The sequence below is a fragment of the Pseudopodoces humilis genome, chromosome 11, assembly GCF_049639895.1.
Source record: "Pseudopodoces humilis isolate 2021_Gansu_Grassland_sample_001 chromosome 11, ASM4963989v1, whole genome shotgun sequence".
NCBI lineage: Eukaryota > Metazoa > Chordata > Aves > Passeriformes > Paridae > Pseudopodoces > Pseudopodoces humilis.
In genome coordinates this window covers 19,482,557-19,501,001 of record NC_142210.1, presented here as the reverse complement: position 1 = coordinate 19,501,001, position 18,445 = coordinate 19,482,557, and the positions used below count along the sequence as shown (strand labels likewise).

Here is an 18,445-nt window from a genome sequence, read left to right as displayed (position 1 = left end):
TTTGCCAGAGATTTGAAAATTAAGGATAATGATATTTTGCAAATATCTTAAATGTAACAAGCTTATATGCTTGAGGAATATTTTTCTGAGGCATCAACTTAGCTTGATCAGAATTTCAATTACTGCAGACTCAGAGAGATACCAACACTTTATATGAAGATGCCAGCACACCTGTTACTCTTTCTTAGGGAAAGGTGGATTGGTAGCAAAGGAGCCTTGTTCCAAACCAGGGCAGACATAAACCATCTTCCCTCACTCCTGTTCTCCCAGGGAGCTGCAGTTCATTGTTGAAATTCATCTTGATATCTCAGGAAATCTGACAGTTTCTCTTTCACCAGCATCTTGTCTCTCTATGTATCCTGGATCATTTCATGTTTTGCTAGATTGGAATGTGCTAGTCAGCTGAATGACAGGAGTATATGGGATCTATGAACTCCTTTTCCTTCACTGGAATGTATCCAGTAGCAAATCTCTTATTCCATATGAGAGGGAGAATATATTATATTCTGGCATTTCCTCGGATTTCTTAGTTATACCTGTTTGCTTTTCCATTCCTATCATGTTCTCACCTTTCAGACTGCAACCATGAATAATTTGAGAAATAGCTTGGTGTTTGTCCTGATTTTAACTAGAATAGAGTTAATTTTCTTCCTGGTAGCTGGTGCTGTGTTTTGGATTTAAGATGAGGTGGAGATTGGTAACTCACTGATTTTTCAGTTGTTTACTAGTGCTTACCCTGAGGACTTTCCAGCTTTCCATGTTTTGCCAGAGAGGAGTTACAGGAAGCTGGGAGGGAGCATGGCCAGGACAGCTGACCTGAACTGGCCAAAGGGGTATTTCATACCAGAGAACATCATACTCAGTTTAATCTGAGGTGGCCAAGGAGGCTGATTGCTCTGGGGCCAGGCTGAACACAGCCCAATAAAACTGCTCATCATTTGTCTGTCTTGGGTTTTATGTCTCTCTTTTGGTCTTCTCCCTTTTTGATGCTATATTATTACTACTGTGATTCTGATCATCATCATTATATATCAATTATTAAACTGTTCTAATCTCAGCCCATTGGTTTTAACTTACTGATTCTTCTCCCCATTCCACCAGGGAAGCCACTGGGTGGTACTCCCTTGGCAGCTGAAGTTCAGCCATGTCAATGATCCCAAATTACTATTTGTGATTTTTCCATTTGTATCTTCAACAATAAAGCTTAAAATTCATTGAACTTGAGTCCTGAACCACTTTCTTGGCTTAATTATCTCAGTCAGTAAGGTACACAACTCCTTGAGGTTTCCACATTCTGGTAGAGGTGAGACAGCTCCTAGAGCTGCATGGTTTATGTTGATTAAGGCATTATTTGAAAGATCTAAGGATAGCTGGGTTTCTTGTCAAAAGGCGAAGTGAATCTTAACCTTAAAGATAATTTCTGCACTCTGGAAATGTTTGTGCTGACTGATACTGCTTTTGACTTTCTATCAGCTTCAGGCTCTGCTTTCTGTCTCCATGTGCTTGTAAAGGTGAAAGTGGTCATGCACTGGGAAAGGAGGCCACACTCTTCACCTGCACTGCAGGTGGGAGGAGGCTGCACATTCACACTGCTCCAGTTCACATTTCTCTTTCTGGGCTGTGAACAGGGAAATACTGAAATCCTGGTGTACTGAACCTGGGTGCTGCAGGCTTTTATTCTTTTGCTGTCTGGGTGGGGTTGCTAACAAAGCAATAGTTAACACTCCAAGTTTAAAAGGTTTTGAAAATATTGACTGGATTAGAATATGCATTAGGATATCAATTAAAGTCGGCTCATTGGCATATGACTTAAGTGATTAAGAGGAGCAATTTCACATACCCTCTAAAATTGCTGTTAACCTCTAAGATTCTAAAATGTTGAATCAAATTCAATTAACTCTGCATATTAAAATATTCTATAGAGCAGTCATTATGGAATCCAAGCACAGGCTTTCAGACTCGAGAGCAACAGCATCAAATGGCATTGAATAAATTCAGTCTCAGAAGGAAATGTTGTAGTTCTTGATTTATAACCATTGCTTCCTGTATGCCTGTTTTTCCAATGCTAGATTTCAAGCTGTACCCCAAAAATCATTCCTCACAACTTATTAGATCTTAAAGCATCAGAGCCCAAATTGATCTTTGAGAAACAGATCAGAGGTTACACGGAATGATCTATGGCTTCCCTTGACCCGTTCCGTGCTGCTCACAGGGGAAAAAGAGGCTCAGGTTTTAATTGGACTATTAATTTTGACTTGGAAGCAAGAGTAATAAGTGGTCTGTGAATCACTGGTGACTGTCTTGCTGTCCCTGTGCCCAGGTGATGAAGCAGGCGTCCCTCAGCTGCTGGCAGTGGCAGCGCGTCTGAGGGACACGGCGGAGCTGTTCCAGTCGGACGAGATGCGCCCGGCCAATGACCCCGAGGAGCGAGCTCCTGTCAGAGTCAGGATGCTCAATGATGTGCTGCAAGGCTTGGAGAAAAGCTTCCTGGTTCATCAAGCTCCTCCAGGGCTTTACAGGTACGGTACACGGTGTTCCACGCATTCTGTAGCTGAGCTAAAATGGTATTCACCGCTGCTTGGTTTGCAGAACTGTCTTCAAAAAGAAAACTTCAGTGAGTACCCAAAATTAAAGTTTTTTTTTTTTTTTTCCTATCACATCCTTTCTGCAGAAAACATTAATTCATTACAATGCAAGGGGTCATTAGAATGCAGCACTGTAGCATTTCTGTCATGACATTGCTGCTAACAAGACGAACGGTGTGATGGCAGCCCAGGCAGCGTGGCAGAAACGTGTGTCAGATGGTACAGGAAGCTTTCAGAAGAAGAAAATATTTTGAAGTCTAATACTGCTTGACAAGCTTCACCTATATTTTATTTAAAACTTTGTACAGTTCATTGAAGATTCAGAATTACACAAGATACTCCGTAGCATTATTTAACATATTTAATTATCTAGCAGCGTTCTTGGATGCGTTTCAGCGAGTTAAAGGCAGTACATTCCAGTTAACGAGGAGGCCTGAGTCAGTCACTGTTCATAACATCTTGTCTCTGCTTGGAATTATTCTCTGATGTGTATTCAGCTGCACTACCCAGGTTGGTTTTAAGATGTCGTAGTCATCCCATCTTTTACTTTCTAAGAAAGAAGTCTGCAGGTCTCTATTTCTCACCAGAACCAACTAAAGTAGCAAAACTCTACTTTGATTTCAGTTGATGGGAAAAATTATCCAATGTCTCACTCAAGTGAATGTGTAAAGTGGGCATCAAACAGATGTGGTGGAGGTGGGGAAGGAAGCAGAAAGCCCCAGCCACAGGAGGGGTTCTTCCAATTAATAGCAATGGTAAAAAACAAATGCAATCATCTTTTAACAAATGCAAAGGGGGAAAAAAAAAAAGCAAAGTGGTTATGGGGAGCTCAAAAGTGTCAGTGAATAAAAGCCCTACAGCTGTAATAAAGAAAATAGAATAATTACATTCGGGGAGGGGCTAATTTACTTCCTTCCTGCTGTGACTGGATTTATAACATAAAGAAATAAGCCAAAATGGGATTAGATAAAGTCTAATATTCCAGGTTTAGCAGTGCTGTCTCTCTTGTCTGAACTGGTATGGTGTTGCAAAGGAGCCATAAAACTGTTTAGTAATACTGTAAGACATATGTGTTGCATTGCAACAGCAACATTCAACATTGTTGAATCTGGCCCAGTTCTTTATTTGTAAAAATAAATTATATCAAAACTTAAGGTTATAAGGAGAGGGTTTTTGAGGTCCTCTAATATTTCAGTTCTTGCAATGCTTGCATTATTAAGTTTGTTATTTAACAAAATGTAATTACTAGATATGCAAACATAACGTAAGAAATTTTTCACCTGCTCTCCACAGTACTTTAGTACAGGCCAAAAGTACTTTCACACTGGCAAAGCAGACACTGTGAAAGTGAAAATGTTGTCCTCCAATTTAATTAAACTTGATACAAGATTTAACAGCACAAGATTTCAAAGTCTAGGAGAAACATTGGCTTTGACTTTACTCTGAATAATTTTACCTGACATCATCTGGAATATACAACAGTAAAGGACACCTTGTGTATCATCATTTAGATGTTCATTTAAAAAGAATGCAACCTTCGTACGGTGCCAAGGTGTGTAATTGTTACCTTTAATGGTAAATCTACCCAGATAAACAGAATCAAGGACACTGTTAGATTGCTGATGTCCTTTGCTGCCTTTTAAAATCTGAAGTATGTTTGCTTAATTAAAAAATAAAAAAGCATCCAACTATAAGTCTTGTTTAGATTATTTTTCATTTTTTAGGGATTGAAAGTCCTTCTATTAGTTGATGAAGTTATGTGAATGTGTTTTGTATTCTGAAGCTATAATTGTGTCCCAGCACTAGAAATACTTGAAAAAACTGATACACCTTTTTTTTTTTTTTGGCTTGTAAAACTTTAAGCTTATTCTTTTTGTCATTTGGTAAAGAAAACAAACAAAAAAAAAATCAGTTTCACAGCCAGAACCTTGTATGTCATGTTTCATCCCAGTCAGAAGATTGATAGGCAAGTTATAAACCTCTGAAATAGTGGTTTATAATGGAAATGCTGGCAGCCCTTTAACTATAGCAGCACAAGCAGTACAGCAATAAATACTGTGCTTCATCTGTAAACAGAAATTTAGGATGCAGTTTGCAGCCTTGACCTTCAGGCTCCAACTGTGTTTAGATCATTAAGATTCCATAAATACTGTAATTTACAGCCTTCTGAAGGAAGAATTTGTGTGCACAGTAAAGGACGTATTCTTCATGAAAAAATGATTGCTTCCTGTATACCCATTTGGACTCATATTCTCAACCTCAATCAAAGCACTTGACAAATTTGCTGAAGTTTTAGGCATCATTCTTAGCCTTGTGTTTGTCCTAATTCACACTTCTCTGGATCTATACTATGTTTTCTGTCCTAGAACTTGAATTAATAAGAAAGGTGGATTTTTTTCTTTATTGCAGGAGTGTTGCAACCTTCCTGTGTTTCTCCACTACAGGGGAACTGATACATCTTTTATATATAATTTTTTTTTCTATAGTTTGCACACACATTCCCATAGCTATAGTCTCTTACTGTATATAATGCTTTAAAAAAAAATAAACGCCTCATTCCAATCAATGTCATAGGGCACTTATTTGGGCATAATTGATACATTATGCATCTATAAGGAAAAGTAATATAATCTACTTAATTATAAAACTTACTAGCAGAATTCAAATTACTAATTTTTTTAATAATTGGATTAGGATATGTGACTAAATTTAACTAATCATGATTGACATTGGCAGGTTGTTCAATACAGTAAATGCTGTAGTTTTGATACTCATCCCTCTCACCTGAACTTCCTGACTCTGAGCTGCAAATTTGACAACAGCACAGGTTCCCCATGATCTCTATTTCCAACTGAGCTGGAAATACACAAGTACAGCTTTAATGAGGGTATTTTAGTCTTATCCAGAAATTTAGGTAGAATGAAAAATAATAGGTTGAGGAATACCCTGCTTTGCAAAAGTTACCCTGGGACTTGATTTGGGGTTAGAAGAAAATTGTTGAGTTTTATTGTACCTGAAATACTTCTTTGATTTGCAGTGGTAACCCTGGGTAGATTTTCTATTTCCAGAATAAATGCCTAGGAATAAAATAGGATTGCTGATGGTATTTTTCATTTATCTCTCTTTGTTTCTCATGGCATAATCATAGTACTGATAATTACTTGGATTTATAATTTGTCATTATTTTAATGGAATAATCAGTAGAAATACATTTGTTTCTTACCTTCAGCCATTTCTTGCTTTCCACTCTTGCAATGTATACTTGTGTGGATATTTCTCTGTGTTTTCTGATGATCATATTTTGCTGCTAAAGGTAATAATCATAGATCACACAGCAGTGGCATCTACAAGGTTAATGTAAGAACAGAGGCTTTGTTACTTCAGGCACTGTAAAGGGGGAAAAAAAAATTCAAGCACATTGTCCTCTCCATGAGATGGTCAGCCTCACCAGAGCCGTAAAAAGATTCCATGAATACTGATCACTTTTGCATGCTTTTCCCTCTACAGAAATACTGACCAAAACCCTGACACCAGGATCAGGGATAGCAAGACAGCAAGGATCTTCCTGGTGTTCATAAATACTGAGTTCAAATCTTGTGTTTGTCTAGGCTCACTAAGAGGGTTCTTATATATTTTGTTGTACTTCTTATATTTGCTGATCCCCAGAGCTTCTGACAACCTGTCAGCCTGATGGATCTGTCAGGTCTGTGTGTGCACTCCTCACAGAGAGCCTCTCCCTGTGTTGAAGGGCAAAGCTCCTCAATGCACAATAATATTGAAAAAAATTAGATAATAAAGCAAACTTCATGGAGTATCAGGCATGGCACCTTTGGTGCAGGGAGATCTTCAGTCTCAATGGAAGTGTCACATTTCTTCAGGCCCAGGTCTAATTTTCAGATATGATGGGTGCTGTTGATACCAGATGGATCTAGTAGTAAGTATGCAGGATTTCCTAGAGTCTCCTGGGATGCTCCCACAAAATTTCCAAACCTAAAATAGTCATTAAAGTCACAGTTTGTGTCTTCAGTATGTAAATTAAAGCCAGAAAGAGGTGTACAAGGGCTCAGGCTGTCAGTTCTGCTCCACTTAGGTGTGTTTTATTCTTAATGGACCCTTGCCTAAGGATGAGTTATGTCCTGACTGACAGTTCTGTTAACAGTTTTATAAAAAAATCAAAGTCAGCTTGTGCAAAACCTTTCTTTTAGAAGTTTTATCTTAGCATGCCAAGTTTATCCTTTCCATTAAGGCTGTATGCATCTGCCACCACTATTCATGGAATTGTTACAGGGGTGATTGTGCTTTGTCTAATTGATGTAATTGAGTGAATTGAGTAATAAGTAGGTGAAAAGCAAGGATTTTGGAAGCAATCTGTGTCTTCAGCAAAGACCTCCAGCAGTTTTTATTGCTCATTTGTACCAGTTAAACTTCTTCCTTTTGCTTCTTTTCATCACGGATATCCAAGTGTGACATTAACACTTCATTGGGCTAAAGAATTACAACAAATGGCTACATTTTAATGCGCTGAACGAAAAGCTGGCAGAAAGCAAAGATAGACTGTGCACCCTGAATTTGACATAATGAAATGAAAGAACAATCAAAAGGTGTTTTTTGTACCATTCAAATAATGCAACTTGAATTGCTGCTGAACTCGTGCCACTCAAGTGTGTGTTGTTCACCAGAACAAATATTTTCCTTTCAGATTGGGATTTGTTATGTGCATTCCTGACATGTGTATATTCTACAGGATTTATTTCTGCTTTGCTGGTAAACTACAGCAGCTTCTCAGGTTTCAAAATACACTTGCCCTAAGAGTCTAGTTTCTAGAGATATGTTTAGTAGGAAAATTAAAGACTTTATTATAATAATCTCCACATGTAAACAAGCTGCTCATTGGATTTACAGAGGACAAGCATTAAAGATGAAAATATCCTGCTAATCTTAAACAGTAATGTGGGTAAACATGAAGTGCAATGTCACCTGCAAAATAAAACCCTTGCCCAGAGTTTCTTACCCAAGGCAGTAGTTCTGTCTCGTTGTATAAACTCTGGAGATTTGTTTCTTCATTTTGAATTCCTCACGACTTCGAGTAGAAACCATTCTTGTCTCCTTTGTAGTAGTGTTTGAGATGTTTTTTGACTGACCTGAACCAAATGCATGGAGTATTTTTATTGTTCTGCTTCATATTATGTGGAGCAGAGAGTGATTTGATACGGTGTCGATGATCCTCAGTGTGGGAAATACTGAAATAATTCATGTTTCGCTGGCAGCAGTAGATAATGTTCTGTCTCTATTATCTGCCATGTGCAATTTGTAAATACAATGCTAGAATTATGTTGGGGGAGAAGGAAAGAATTGTGTGCTGGTTGTAGAATCCTGTACCTCAGATTTTTGCCTTTCAGTCAGAATAAATTAATTTTTGTCTTCCAACACAGCAGTGATTTGCTACCTCACTTTTGACACCCATATTTTGCATCTTTCAAAATTTGCAACTCCTTTTCTTCTGTGATTTTTTCACGGTTATCAATGGAGTTAGGAACAGTGGCATTACTTGTTTCCCTGTCTAATCCTTCTCTGGTGTTTCTCAGTTCTGCAGCTGTAGTTCAGCTCCCTTCTCTCTCTGATAAGCATTTGTCCAAATGTGTTTTTTACACCCAAAATGCCTTCCCATTTTCTTCTGCCTTATTCCTTTGAACTTTACAGTGTTTGAGCAGCGTGACTGTGGGTTTTGGTAAGTATGGAGCAGCACATTTATCCTAGCACACACCAGCAGCATTTACTAGGCTGGTAATGCTCTTACAAATTCCTGCTATGGTTATTATTTTTCTCATCACTGATAACAATGCTGAATTATGCCCTTTTCTAATACTGAGGAGATGCAGTAAAGTGAGTGATAGTCATACTCAAAACATCTGATCCATCTGAGTGGCAATTGAGATGTTTTTTCCTTTGGAATCACTGATACATGTAATGGCCACGAATTAATGGCTGTATTTGTTGTCTTGTAAATTTTTACTATTTAAAGAGCATTTGCTGCATAAATACTACTGAATTAGCCATCTGCAGAGCTGTAATTATGGCAGACTTTAAAGCTTATTTAAACAGGGAACATGAAAATCTTTTCATTACACCTGCAAAAGCAGAAAACCTCTGTAATCAGGGATTATGTCATGGCTTGAAAACAGATTTCTCACTTCCCTGATAAGAAGGGAGACCTGGTTTTACATATATTAATTTATTTTTTCTCTATGTACTTCTCATGAATTTTCTTCCATCTTTTTAATTAGGTTGATTTGTACACTTGCAGAGTTCTCTCTGTACAATACATCAGACCCATTATGTTTGTGATGCAGTAAATATTATTCTGTTGTAATTTAATCCAGCATTAGTTGTCCTGAAGACAAGACTGTGCCCAGGAAATAATATTCCTCATGCTTCCCACAAATCTGCATGGTCTTGGTCTTGGGAGAAAAAAAAAAAAAAAAAAAGTTTTTTATTTGTTGTTTTTTTTTTCTAAAATGACATTTATTTTATGTGTCCTTACTGGATGTTTTAGCCCATTTCACAGCAGTTGTTCTGCTGACTGTCACAGCTGTTGTGTGAGCTCAGTGCAGAGCTCTCATGCCAACCTCCAGCAAGTCTTGTGGTTAGGATGCAGCTCCACTCCGTGTCCCTTGCTGGCAGATCTTGCTTGGTCTGCACTTACGGTGCTAAATAGGGCAAGAATATTTAGTTCCAGAAAAAAAAAAATATCTACTGTGATCTCAAGAAGCTATACAAAGTGTTAGATTCTGCATCATTTATTAAATATGACAGAAACTTAATATTTCATACATTGTTTGACCTCTATTATAAACAGTAGGACTGGTAACATTTTTTAGATCCAAGAAATATATGAATCCACATTTTTGATCATGACAGATAAGAACCACTCATGTATAGTTGAAATATTAGCCAAGAACACTTCCTGAATAAAGTACAAAAATAAATGGCATTCATTGGGAAAAATAGTTAATATGCAACATTCCTCCACTAATGTATTACCCAGGCAATAGAGCTTAGAAATGTATTGATGAGATCATTAACAGGAAAATTACCTTAAGTGGGACTTAAAAGAAGTGTTAACTTTGTGTGTGTACCGGGCACTGAAGGTAATAATGATATAACTTTGGGCATTTCTTTAAAGGTGTATTATGACATAATCTTTTATCCCTCATTAACTCTTATGTTAATGACCTGTGGTTATGGTCTCATGTCACATGGCACGGAGATATTTAGGGTGATAAAGCCAGTCAGGATCAGAACTGGAGATCAAGGTCAAGCCAGTTTCCTGCGTTAAGCACTGTGTGCTGCTTTGTTTAGGAATGAGATTCCTCTGTAGGAAGAGGATATTTTACATGATTTCTGAGTAAAAAGTCCTATGAAGCCATCAGAACATCAGCTGTGAGCCATTGGAAATAATTTTATTAATTCACTTCCCTCAAGTTCTTCAAAACAGTAGCACATCTGCTTTGAATTTGAGTGTTTCAGACTGAGACATCCTTAAAAGACAGATAGTTTCCTCCAAATTATTCACACAAGCATATGTTTCTTTCACTTGAGAAGCAAGTGTAGCATAAATCATTCAAAGAACAACATGCTTACATTTGTTACCAACAGCTACATTATTTGAAATTTAACAAAGAATATTTCATACCAGAGTCTGCCAGCAAATAACATTTAAAATACAGTTATATCAATTTTGTTCAATGCGTCATCACTCTTTTAAGTATAAATCTCAGTCCTTGTTCTGAGGAACCACAGAAAAAGTACTGGTGGATTTTCAAGGAATTTTTACATCTCCGTGGGGTGTACATCATTCTCTCATCAGCTGCATGCAGGGTTTGGAAGCTCTGTGGCAAAGACTCTGATAGTGGGTTCTGTGGCTTCTTCAGGAATTTCTGCATAAAGTTGCTTAATTAATTTCTGTAAAACCCTAGAAAAAATAATACCCAGTTAGAGGATTGTTCTTTAGTAGTGATAAGTAGTGACTTTCAACTTCTGGAGAACAAATACATCCTATTTGTATTTTTTTATTTCACTTCTGTGAAGTCATTCAGTACTGTTGAGCCTGTTGATTGGATTCTCCTTACCTACTGATCTTGTTTACTCCAAAGCAAGAAAGAAATCAGCTCCTAAACTCAGCAAATTTTCACCAGGAGAAAAAACCGTGAGTGCATGGTAATGTTGATGTTCAGCACTGGCAAATAGATGCTTTATTGCAGTCTGATTTTACTCAAACTCTTTAAGCTAGTCAGGCTTCTTAGCTCCATTATTTGAGGCTGTTCCAGAACATCAGTCCTCTTATGATCTGCTACATGCTTCAAGTTGCCAGCTTCCATTTGTTAATGGTTATTATATATTAGACTAGACACTGTTTGCTATCAAAAGTCACAAAAATTGGGAAGTGATGTAATTACTGTTTATTTAATGAAAGTGAAAAAGTTTGGCTACAGGTTGTCAGAGATTCAGTATTTCATTTTTTCTCAGCCATTGCAGAACATTGTCCTATTATCAGAAAATCAAGCTTAGCATTGTTAGCTTTACTTTACTGTATTTAACTATCAAAATAATATTTCCCTTACATGTTTCAGAACAGAAAAAGTGAATGTTTTCTGTGAATGTTGAGTTTTGGCCATAAAAAAGTCCTCAAGCAACCTTTCTTGGCTTAAGTTCTTTAATAGACCTTTTGCTTTCTCTTTAGCATTCTGAATGCCCCTACATGTGCTTTGGAATCTGGTATTGGTGCACTCAAGGCCCTCACAAAGATTTAAAGTTGTCAAGGTGCATCAAGCTGAAACTTAGGCTAGAGTTAGGGTTAGGTTAGGCTTTAGTATCCTTCAGTGAGAGATTAGTGTGTTTCAGGACAGTGCATTCCTTACCTTTAAAAACTGCTGTAATCAAAGAGAACCGTAGGGAAATAAAAGATAATGTACCTTGTAACCCACTACTCTTCCAGTTTGGCTTCTCTTTTTCCCTTTGTTTATTTGGCAGACAGTCAAGCCAAGCCTCGAGACACTTCACACAGCTGCTAAAATCAGGATTAATTTTTTTAAGAGGCCCTATTTAAATCTGACCGCTCAGAAATGTACTCCAGCCTGGAATAATTATCTCCTCGTGCTCCCATGTCCCAACAGGATTCTGTTCATGCACACTTACCACAACCTCCATTTGCCATAATTTACTCAATTAGAGATGTCCTAATGCCTGTGTTTTATGCAAGATAAATTTGTATCTAGCAGGGAGAGAGTTTATCTGGCTTACCCTGTCACATAACGATGCCTTTGAAATGCCTTTCAGTTGGTTAGACTTTATTTGGGTTTGATATCTCGATTACCTGCAGCTTATCAAACTGCTGATAGCATGCAAATACATCCCTTTCAGGCAGACACTCACCTCTGAGTGTACATGATTTTAAATATATCACTTTCTGGAATATATATTGGTAGAACCATTTGCAGCCTGTAAACGAGAGCAGCAGGAGGAGGCAGTTGATGGCTCTTTAAAAAAGGAGAGGATGTGTGGGAAAACAAAAGTTAGGAACAACATATCACAAGCAGAGGATCCTTAAAAATGCCATGCTGGGTTTGTGGGGACCTAGGGCAGTGAAGGAGTGGTGGCATTTACAGCTGAGTTGCCCTGAGTGGTTGGGTGCCACATCCCCACCTTCCCTGCCCAGGTGTGTTTTGTTCCATGCCATGGCCCCAGAGCTGGCGACTTCCAGCATCAATCCAGCAGGGAATTGTAGCATTGCAGAAAAGAAACAAAAGAAACAAAACCAGGGGTTCCTCTGGATCAGCTGTAATGACATGTAATGACACTTCACCAGGGCATATATTCCCTCCTGATAAAAGCTAATCTTACATGGCCAGCAGCTATAATTTTATAATTATAAACCTTCTGCCACAATGCTGCTGTGAAATAAAATAGGTAAGATAACAAAACTGCATGTAAGTGTCAAAGAGGTTTAAAAAATAAGAAGAGAAGAAAGGAGAAGAACCATTGGAGATCAAAGGATAAGGATCCCAGAGGAAGGAAGGAAACTTTCTTTGTGTGTTCACTGCAAAATTTTCTGAGGTGCGAACTTGCATAAATAAACCAGTATAAATCCTCTTGTGCTGTTTCCTGAGAAGATTTTGTGATATTTTTATGTCAAACAATGAAAAAACACTGTATGGAACTGGAAGTCCCAACATGTAAATACTGTTACTAGAGTGCATTTACTTATTTACTAAAGTAATCATATTTTATGTCTTCTTACAAACATGAATGAAAATATACTCCTAAACATAAGAAAAGTGCATTCAAAATTGAACAGTATCAGGAGAAAAGGAAAATCAGAGAATCCTTGTTCTGGTGTGCTTTTTTTTTTTATTATTTTTTTTTCCTTGGAGAATACAAGAAAAAACAATTCAGGGAATTATAAAATTGAGTTTGTAAAGATGCTGAAGTCATAGCACATTGCATTCTAACTGGAATAGACAAAAGCTGCCCACAGCATTTATCTATAAACAATTTTACTGTGATTCCACAGAGAAAACCTGCACTCATTTCATGTGGGACAGTAGACTTACCATCGTCTCCTAATGATTTAATAATTACTTTTCAAAATCTCAAACGTGGGCTGTTAGATAGGAGTCTGTTTGTAAGTGCCTGAATAATTCATCTTGTGTTGTACACTTCCTACAGACAAAATTTTCTTGCAAGCTAAAAAATCGTTTTTCGTGACAAGAATAATGTGGTAATCTGGTTTCATCTTGTACTGTCCAGTTGCTCTAATATTGAAGTTGTGTTAAAGCCAATATATTTCTAGTGTGACCTGTCATTCTAGGATTTGCCAAAATCCTTCTGGTCTGGTGGGTGTGACAGTCCCTCCTCATTTGTGGTTATCTAGAACAGCATTTACTGGCATTATTTGAATCAGGAATTCTGATGTTCCTAGGCCTGCCAAGGACTTAGAGAAGTTACAGAAGAGGCTCTGTTTATTGTTTCTTTACTTTGCTAACGCTGTTTGTTTTGTTTGTAGCCCTTTTATCTTTCAGTGGTACTGCCTGAAGTTATTAATTAGGTTTCCAACCTTACTCTTTTCAGGTCACTGGGATGTGATAGAAACAAGCCCATTAGGATGAATGATGTGTGTTGTAATTTCATCAGTGTCACCAATAATGTATTGCAGTTTTCTGTTTAGGAGTGTCATTTTGTTTTGTGGGGGTCAGGCTGACTGTGTGAATTATATTTATAAGATAAAATAGTTAAAGATGAAGGTAGATACTTAAGCAATTAGGCAAGAGGCTGGAATTGTTGTTTTAGAGGTGTAGGCTACAAAACCAATTTTTGCTAAGGAATGTTAAAGTAATTGAATTTCACAGTGTGAATTAAGGTCTCTTGCTATCATTCTGGATGTTGTGGGCGCATGGTGATACCTTGTGTCAGTGAAATGACTGGGGTTTATTTTTCAGTGGATGTGTAATCTTTAATGAAAATGCTTTTCTGACTTGTAAAGGCTTGGAAGTAATAACCTGAACTGACCATTTTCTTCATTTGATGAAGCTTCAACAGAGATAAAAGTAAACTTGTATAAATTGACTCTCATGAACATGCATAGAGAAATCATTTTAAGCAACAAAGGGGTGGCATGGCTTGCCAAGCAAAGATAAGTAATTGGAAAATACAAAATCCCAGTGAGAATTCCTAGCAGAAAATCTGAAAAAACCAGGTGCTGTATTATGTTACTTATTATTAGTTGCATACATAAAAATATAAATGAAGTTATGTAATCAGCTATTCTGAAGTGATGATACTATTTCAGGAGTTAAGGTATTATTTTAAAATTACGACAGTAGACTGCTTGTCTCATTCATCAAACATCTAAGCTCTCATCAGGCACTAATTTGCCCTGCATTCAGGTGGGGTGGACTAGCAATACTGATCACATGCTTATGTATTTACTGTGGAATCACCAGTGATTCCAAAATCACAGCACTAGATTTAAACTGTATTAACACCATTTCATGTCAGGGTAAATTTTTTTTGGCTCGTGTGCCTTGTTTAGACCACATTTGATGATGGACATGAGGTCTGTTCCTGTTCACCACCAGCTTTGTCTCAGCAGTCCCCAAATACTTCAATGTTCAGACCATCCTGTCTTTAGTCACTTCTGGCAGTCTAAGTCAGTGTTGTTCTGCTGATGGTTGCTGTCTTATGATGTTTTTATAAGCTGACCTAAAGGAATAGAGGGATGCTAAGACAGATCAGGGCGCCAGTGTTGTAGGCATTTGGAGTAGAATTCCAGCTCAGTCAAACTCTCCCAGCCACCAGCAGCCAGATCTCTCCTGAGGGTAGAAGGAAATGTGATTATCTCTAGCACTGTCCTTGCTGTTGGGGGTGTTTGAGGGGCTGTGAGCAGGCTTCTTTCTCCCTGTGAACTACAGGAACTACAGAGGAGAGTTCTTCAAAAGCCTGGTTCTGCTTGCACTGATCTCAGCAGGAATCCCTGAACTGAGGCAGCAAAATCAATCCCTGCTTTCAAAAATGCAGTATTCCCCACAGCACAGCCTATCCTTAAAAACCAACCAACCAACCAAGAATTTATCTGGTTCTCAACATACACATTTTCATTTACTGTATTGCAGAGACTGCTTTGAGACAGTCCACGAGATAACCACGAGATAACCTCTGAGTATGAGCTGCACCATAGGTAGGGAACAGTAGCATCAGCTCCGAGCTGAGGGAGCAGGGGCTTGTCCTGTGGTTTCTGCAGTGCAAGCTGGGGAAGTTATTGCCACATCTGCCTGTTTCTGCCCTCTTGACGAGTCTTTCTGTCCCCGCTGAGCTGTTCTTACACGTACTCCTAACCTGTTCCTGTCTAAGTGGTCTCTGTCAGTAATAGCCTGTTGTTTAAACTGTCTTCCTGCTGCAGTGGTGGATTCAAACCCTTTCCCTCTTCTGTTTATATCTCCAATGCATTGCATTGCAGACCCCTTGAACTGTCTTGATGTAATGCTGTCAGGGGATGAAAAGCTCATCATTCCTTCTGCACGCTGCTGGGTTTGGATGTATACCCAATATTGGGGGCTAAAAACGTGGACTGAAAAATTGCCTTATGAGGACAGGAGTTATTTAGTATCTTTGAAAAAAAATGGCCTCTCATTCAAAACATTTTTTAAATGAAAAACATTGCAAAAGATTGTGGGTGTTCTGTGGTGTCATTTGTTGGTCTCCTTTGTTACATTTCCCTCAGGCAGAGCTGCAGTTAGGCGATCCTTGGAATGACAAGATGCACTTTTGTGTTCATCTGTCTTCTGTAAATAAACTTGGCAGTTTTATTACTAATTTGGATTTGCCATTTGGCCTGTTCTGTCGTGCCATTAGGTTACTAACAAAGTGTGTGAGTTGTCGTGTTTCTTGCTGGGTTCTGCCTGGAGCAGCTTCTCCCCTGCCCTGAGCACCTGTCCTGTATTTAAGGATAAGGTCCTGCACCAAATCACTGTAGCTTTCCTGTTTCAAATTTCCTTCACTTCTGTTTGCAATCAAAGGAGCTCCTGGGTGGAGATTTATGATATTTATGTGCTCTTCTAATTAGTATAATGATTACACCTGGTTTTGGATAACATTTATAGCCTGCTTCAAAGAGTCCCATTAAAATTCCTGACTAGCTTTGAATTCCGAGCCTTCCACACCTCACACAGATAGCATTTCCAAGGGATCACACGGTACTCCTGCATCTGTTTTTCTACAAACCCTTAAAATTTTTTGCAGATATTACTTGAAAACACAGATTTTGTTTCACAAGGGTTTAGCTGTGTGTGCTGTTTCTTTCCTCTAGCATGGGACATTAAAGGTGGGTTACTCTTGTTCTGAAACCACAAAGGATTATTGATGAAATAAAGTCTCTGCTGAAGGCAAGGAGAGTTTTACCATTGGCTTCAATGCAGCTGGAATTTCACCTCTGAGGTGTGAAATAAATAACATGAGCAGATAGGAAAAACAAAAACAAAGCCAAACCTGTGCTGAGGGTTCACAGCAATAACCAAACTTTTTAGAGAGGAATAAATGGAATTCATCTGCGATACAAAATCCTTCATGAGGGGTGTGATAGGTCTAGGCTGATGCTTTTTAATAAAATCTTGAATGGTCAAAGAGGAATGTGAGATTTCTTTGACGGATTTAGTAACTGCTCCAATGTAAGTACACCTAGTTCAGCGAATAGATTCAGTTTATAGAGGCATAATAAATATACATTTGTCTCTCAGTCTGCCACGGGTCAACCTTACTGTGCATAGTATGTATCATCTGTAAGCTGATACTTGTAGGGTTTCTTGATGGCATCTGATGGATTGTTTTTGAGTAAAAATTTTATCATTCTCTCCATTGTTCTCTTTCAGAAATATTCTTTACAGACTGGATGACAGGACCAGCCAGTTTTCAGTACTGCTGGAGGCACTGGAGCACTGCAAACTGCATCAGTCAAATGAGACTGTTCAAGCAGCCTTGTCAGAGGTGCTGAACAGCATCAATTCAGCTCAGGTTTACTTCAAAGCAGGACTTGATGTGTTTGAGACTACCTTAGCTGGAAAGAAATGAGAGGATTCTCTGCATTCTAAGACATTTGTTTACAGCTCGCTAAACAAAAGTTTGACTTGGACCAGAATTGTTCTGAGGATCAAACCTTTCTCAGCCTTTCCTTCAGCTGGCTCTTAAAGGTACTGCAACATGTGGTTTCAGAATTTTGCACTGTTCACAGTATATCTGAAATGTCTGTTCCTGAATGTATGAAACCTAAAGAGACAGAATAACACTTCAGAGATGATTTTTGGAAGGACATCTGCTGTATTTTTGTATGTAAAATATGTTTTTATGACTAAGACCTCAATCATGCAAAGTACCAAGCACGTCCCGTGATGTGCTGAAGCCCTGGTTCTGAGACACCCCAGATGTGCACCCAGGGGCCATTTCCTCTGTCAGAAAAATCTGGCTCAAGTTTCTTAATGTTTCCAGCAAGTTCAGCTTCTTCCTTACTCCGTTCAGAGTAAGTAGCTGAAGGAAGTGGTGTTTCCATGGGTATCCAGCACCGGAGTGGAAATGCACTGCACACCTTTACGGGTGCAATCCAACACCTTTACTCCTGTGGAACAAGAAATACCTCAGTTCTGAGAATACAGATAAACTTTGATTCTTCCATTTCTGTATGAAAATAAAGAGTTGTTTTCTCTAATGTTCCTTGGAGATAAATTTTTGTGATGATTTCAAATTATTTGAAAAGTGTGAATCGGTAATTACACTTGCACAAAAATGCTTTGAATGTTTATGTTAAATGAAAGAACTGCCTAGTCCTTATAAGGCTAAAGGCCTTTACAAATTTTCACCAAACATTCCCAAAACATTCCACTTCAAGGTCTCTAAATTTCCAGAGAGCTGGAAATAAAAGCAAGACCTCCAAGTCCTGGGAAGAGTTTTGGGATTCCATCGCTCTTTGCCATCCACCATTCCAGGCCAGATCATTCCATAAGGAATAATGGAATATAGGACCTGGATTGTTGTCAAAAAAGCACAAGGAAAACATACATTTCCTGCTGTAGAACCAGGAATTCGAATGTGGAGGCACAAGCTGGTGAAGCATATTGCAGAGCTAAAACGCAAATGTGTTTTTCCATTGGTAAAAGGATCTAATCACACCATTGCCTGTTGGCCAAAGTAATCTGTGAGAGAAAGGATCAGGAGGTTCAGTGTCCTCTAGGGGCATGCTATGCACATTTGAGAACTCCAGATTTTAATAATATAAACAGTTGAAATTGTTAAGCCCTATTTGGGTTTTACAGTCTCAA

At 38.3% G+C, this 18,445-nt stretch overlaps 1 protein-coding gene across 9 annotated transcripts in view; it reads left to right on the top strand.

The window, feature by feature from the left end:
- NAALADL2 (N-acetylated alpha-linked acidic dipeptidase like 2) overlaps positions 1-17,835 on the top strand; it is a 427,779-nt gene extending 409,944 nt beyond the window's left edge. For all 9 annotated transcript variants that reach the window (XM_088061038.1, XM_088061039.1, XM_088061034.1 and 6 more), the window contains 2 exons: positions 2,321-2,519; positions 17,006-17,835. In XM_088061038.1, the coding sequence (XP_087917164.1) occupies positions 2,321-2,519; positions 17,006-17,204 (398 nt within the window). In that variant the 3' untranslated portion in view covers positions 17,205-17,835. The remainder of the gene's footprint in view (positions 1-2,320; positions 2,520-17,005) is intronic.
- The last annotated feature ends 610 nt before the right edge of the window (positions 17,836-18,445 follow it).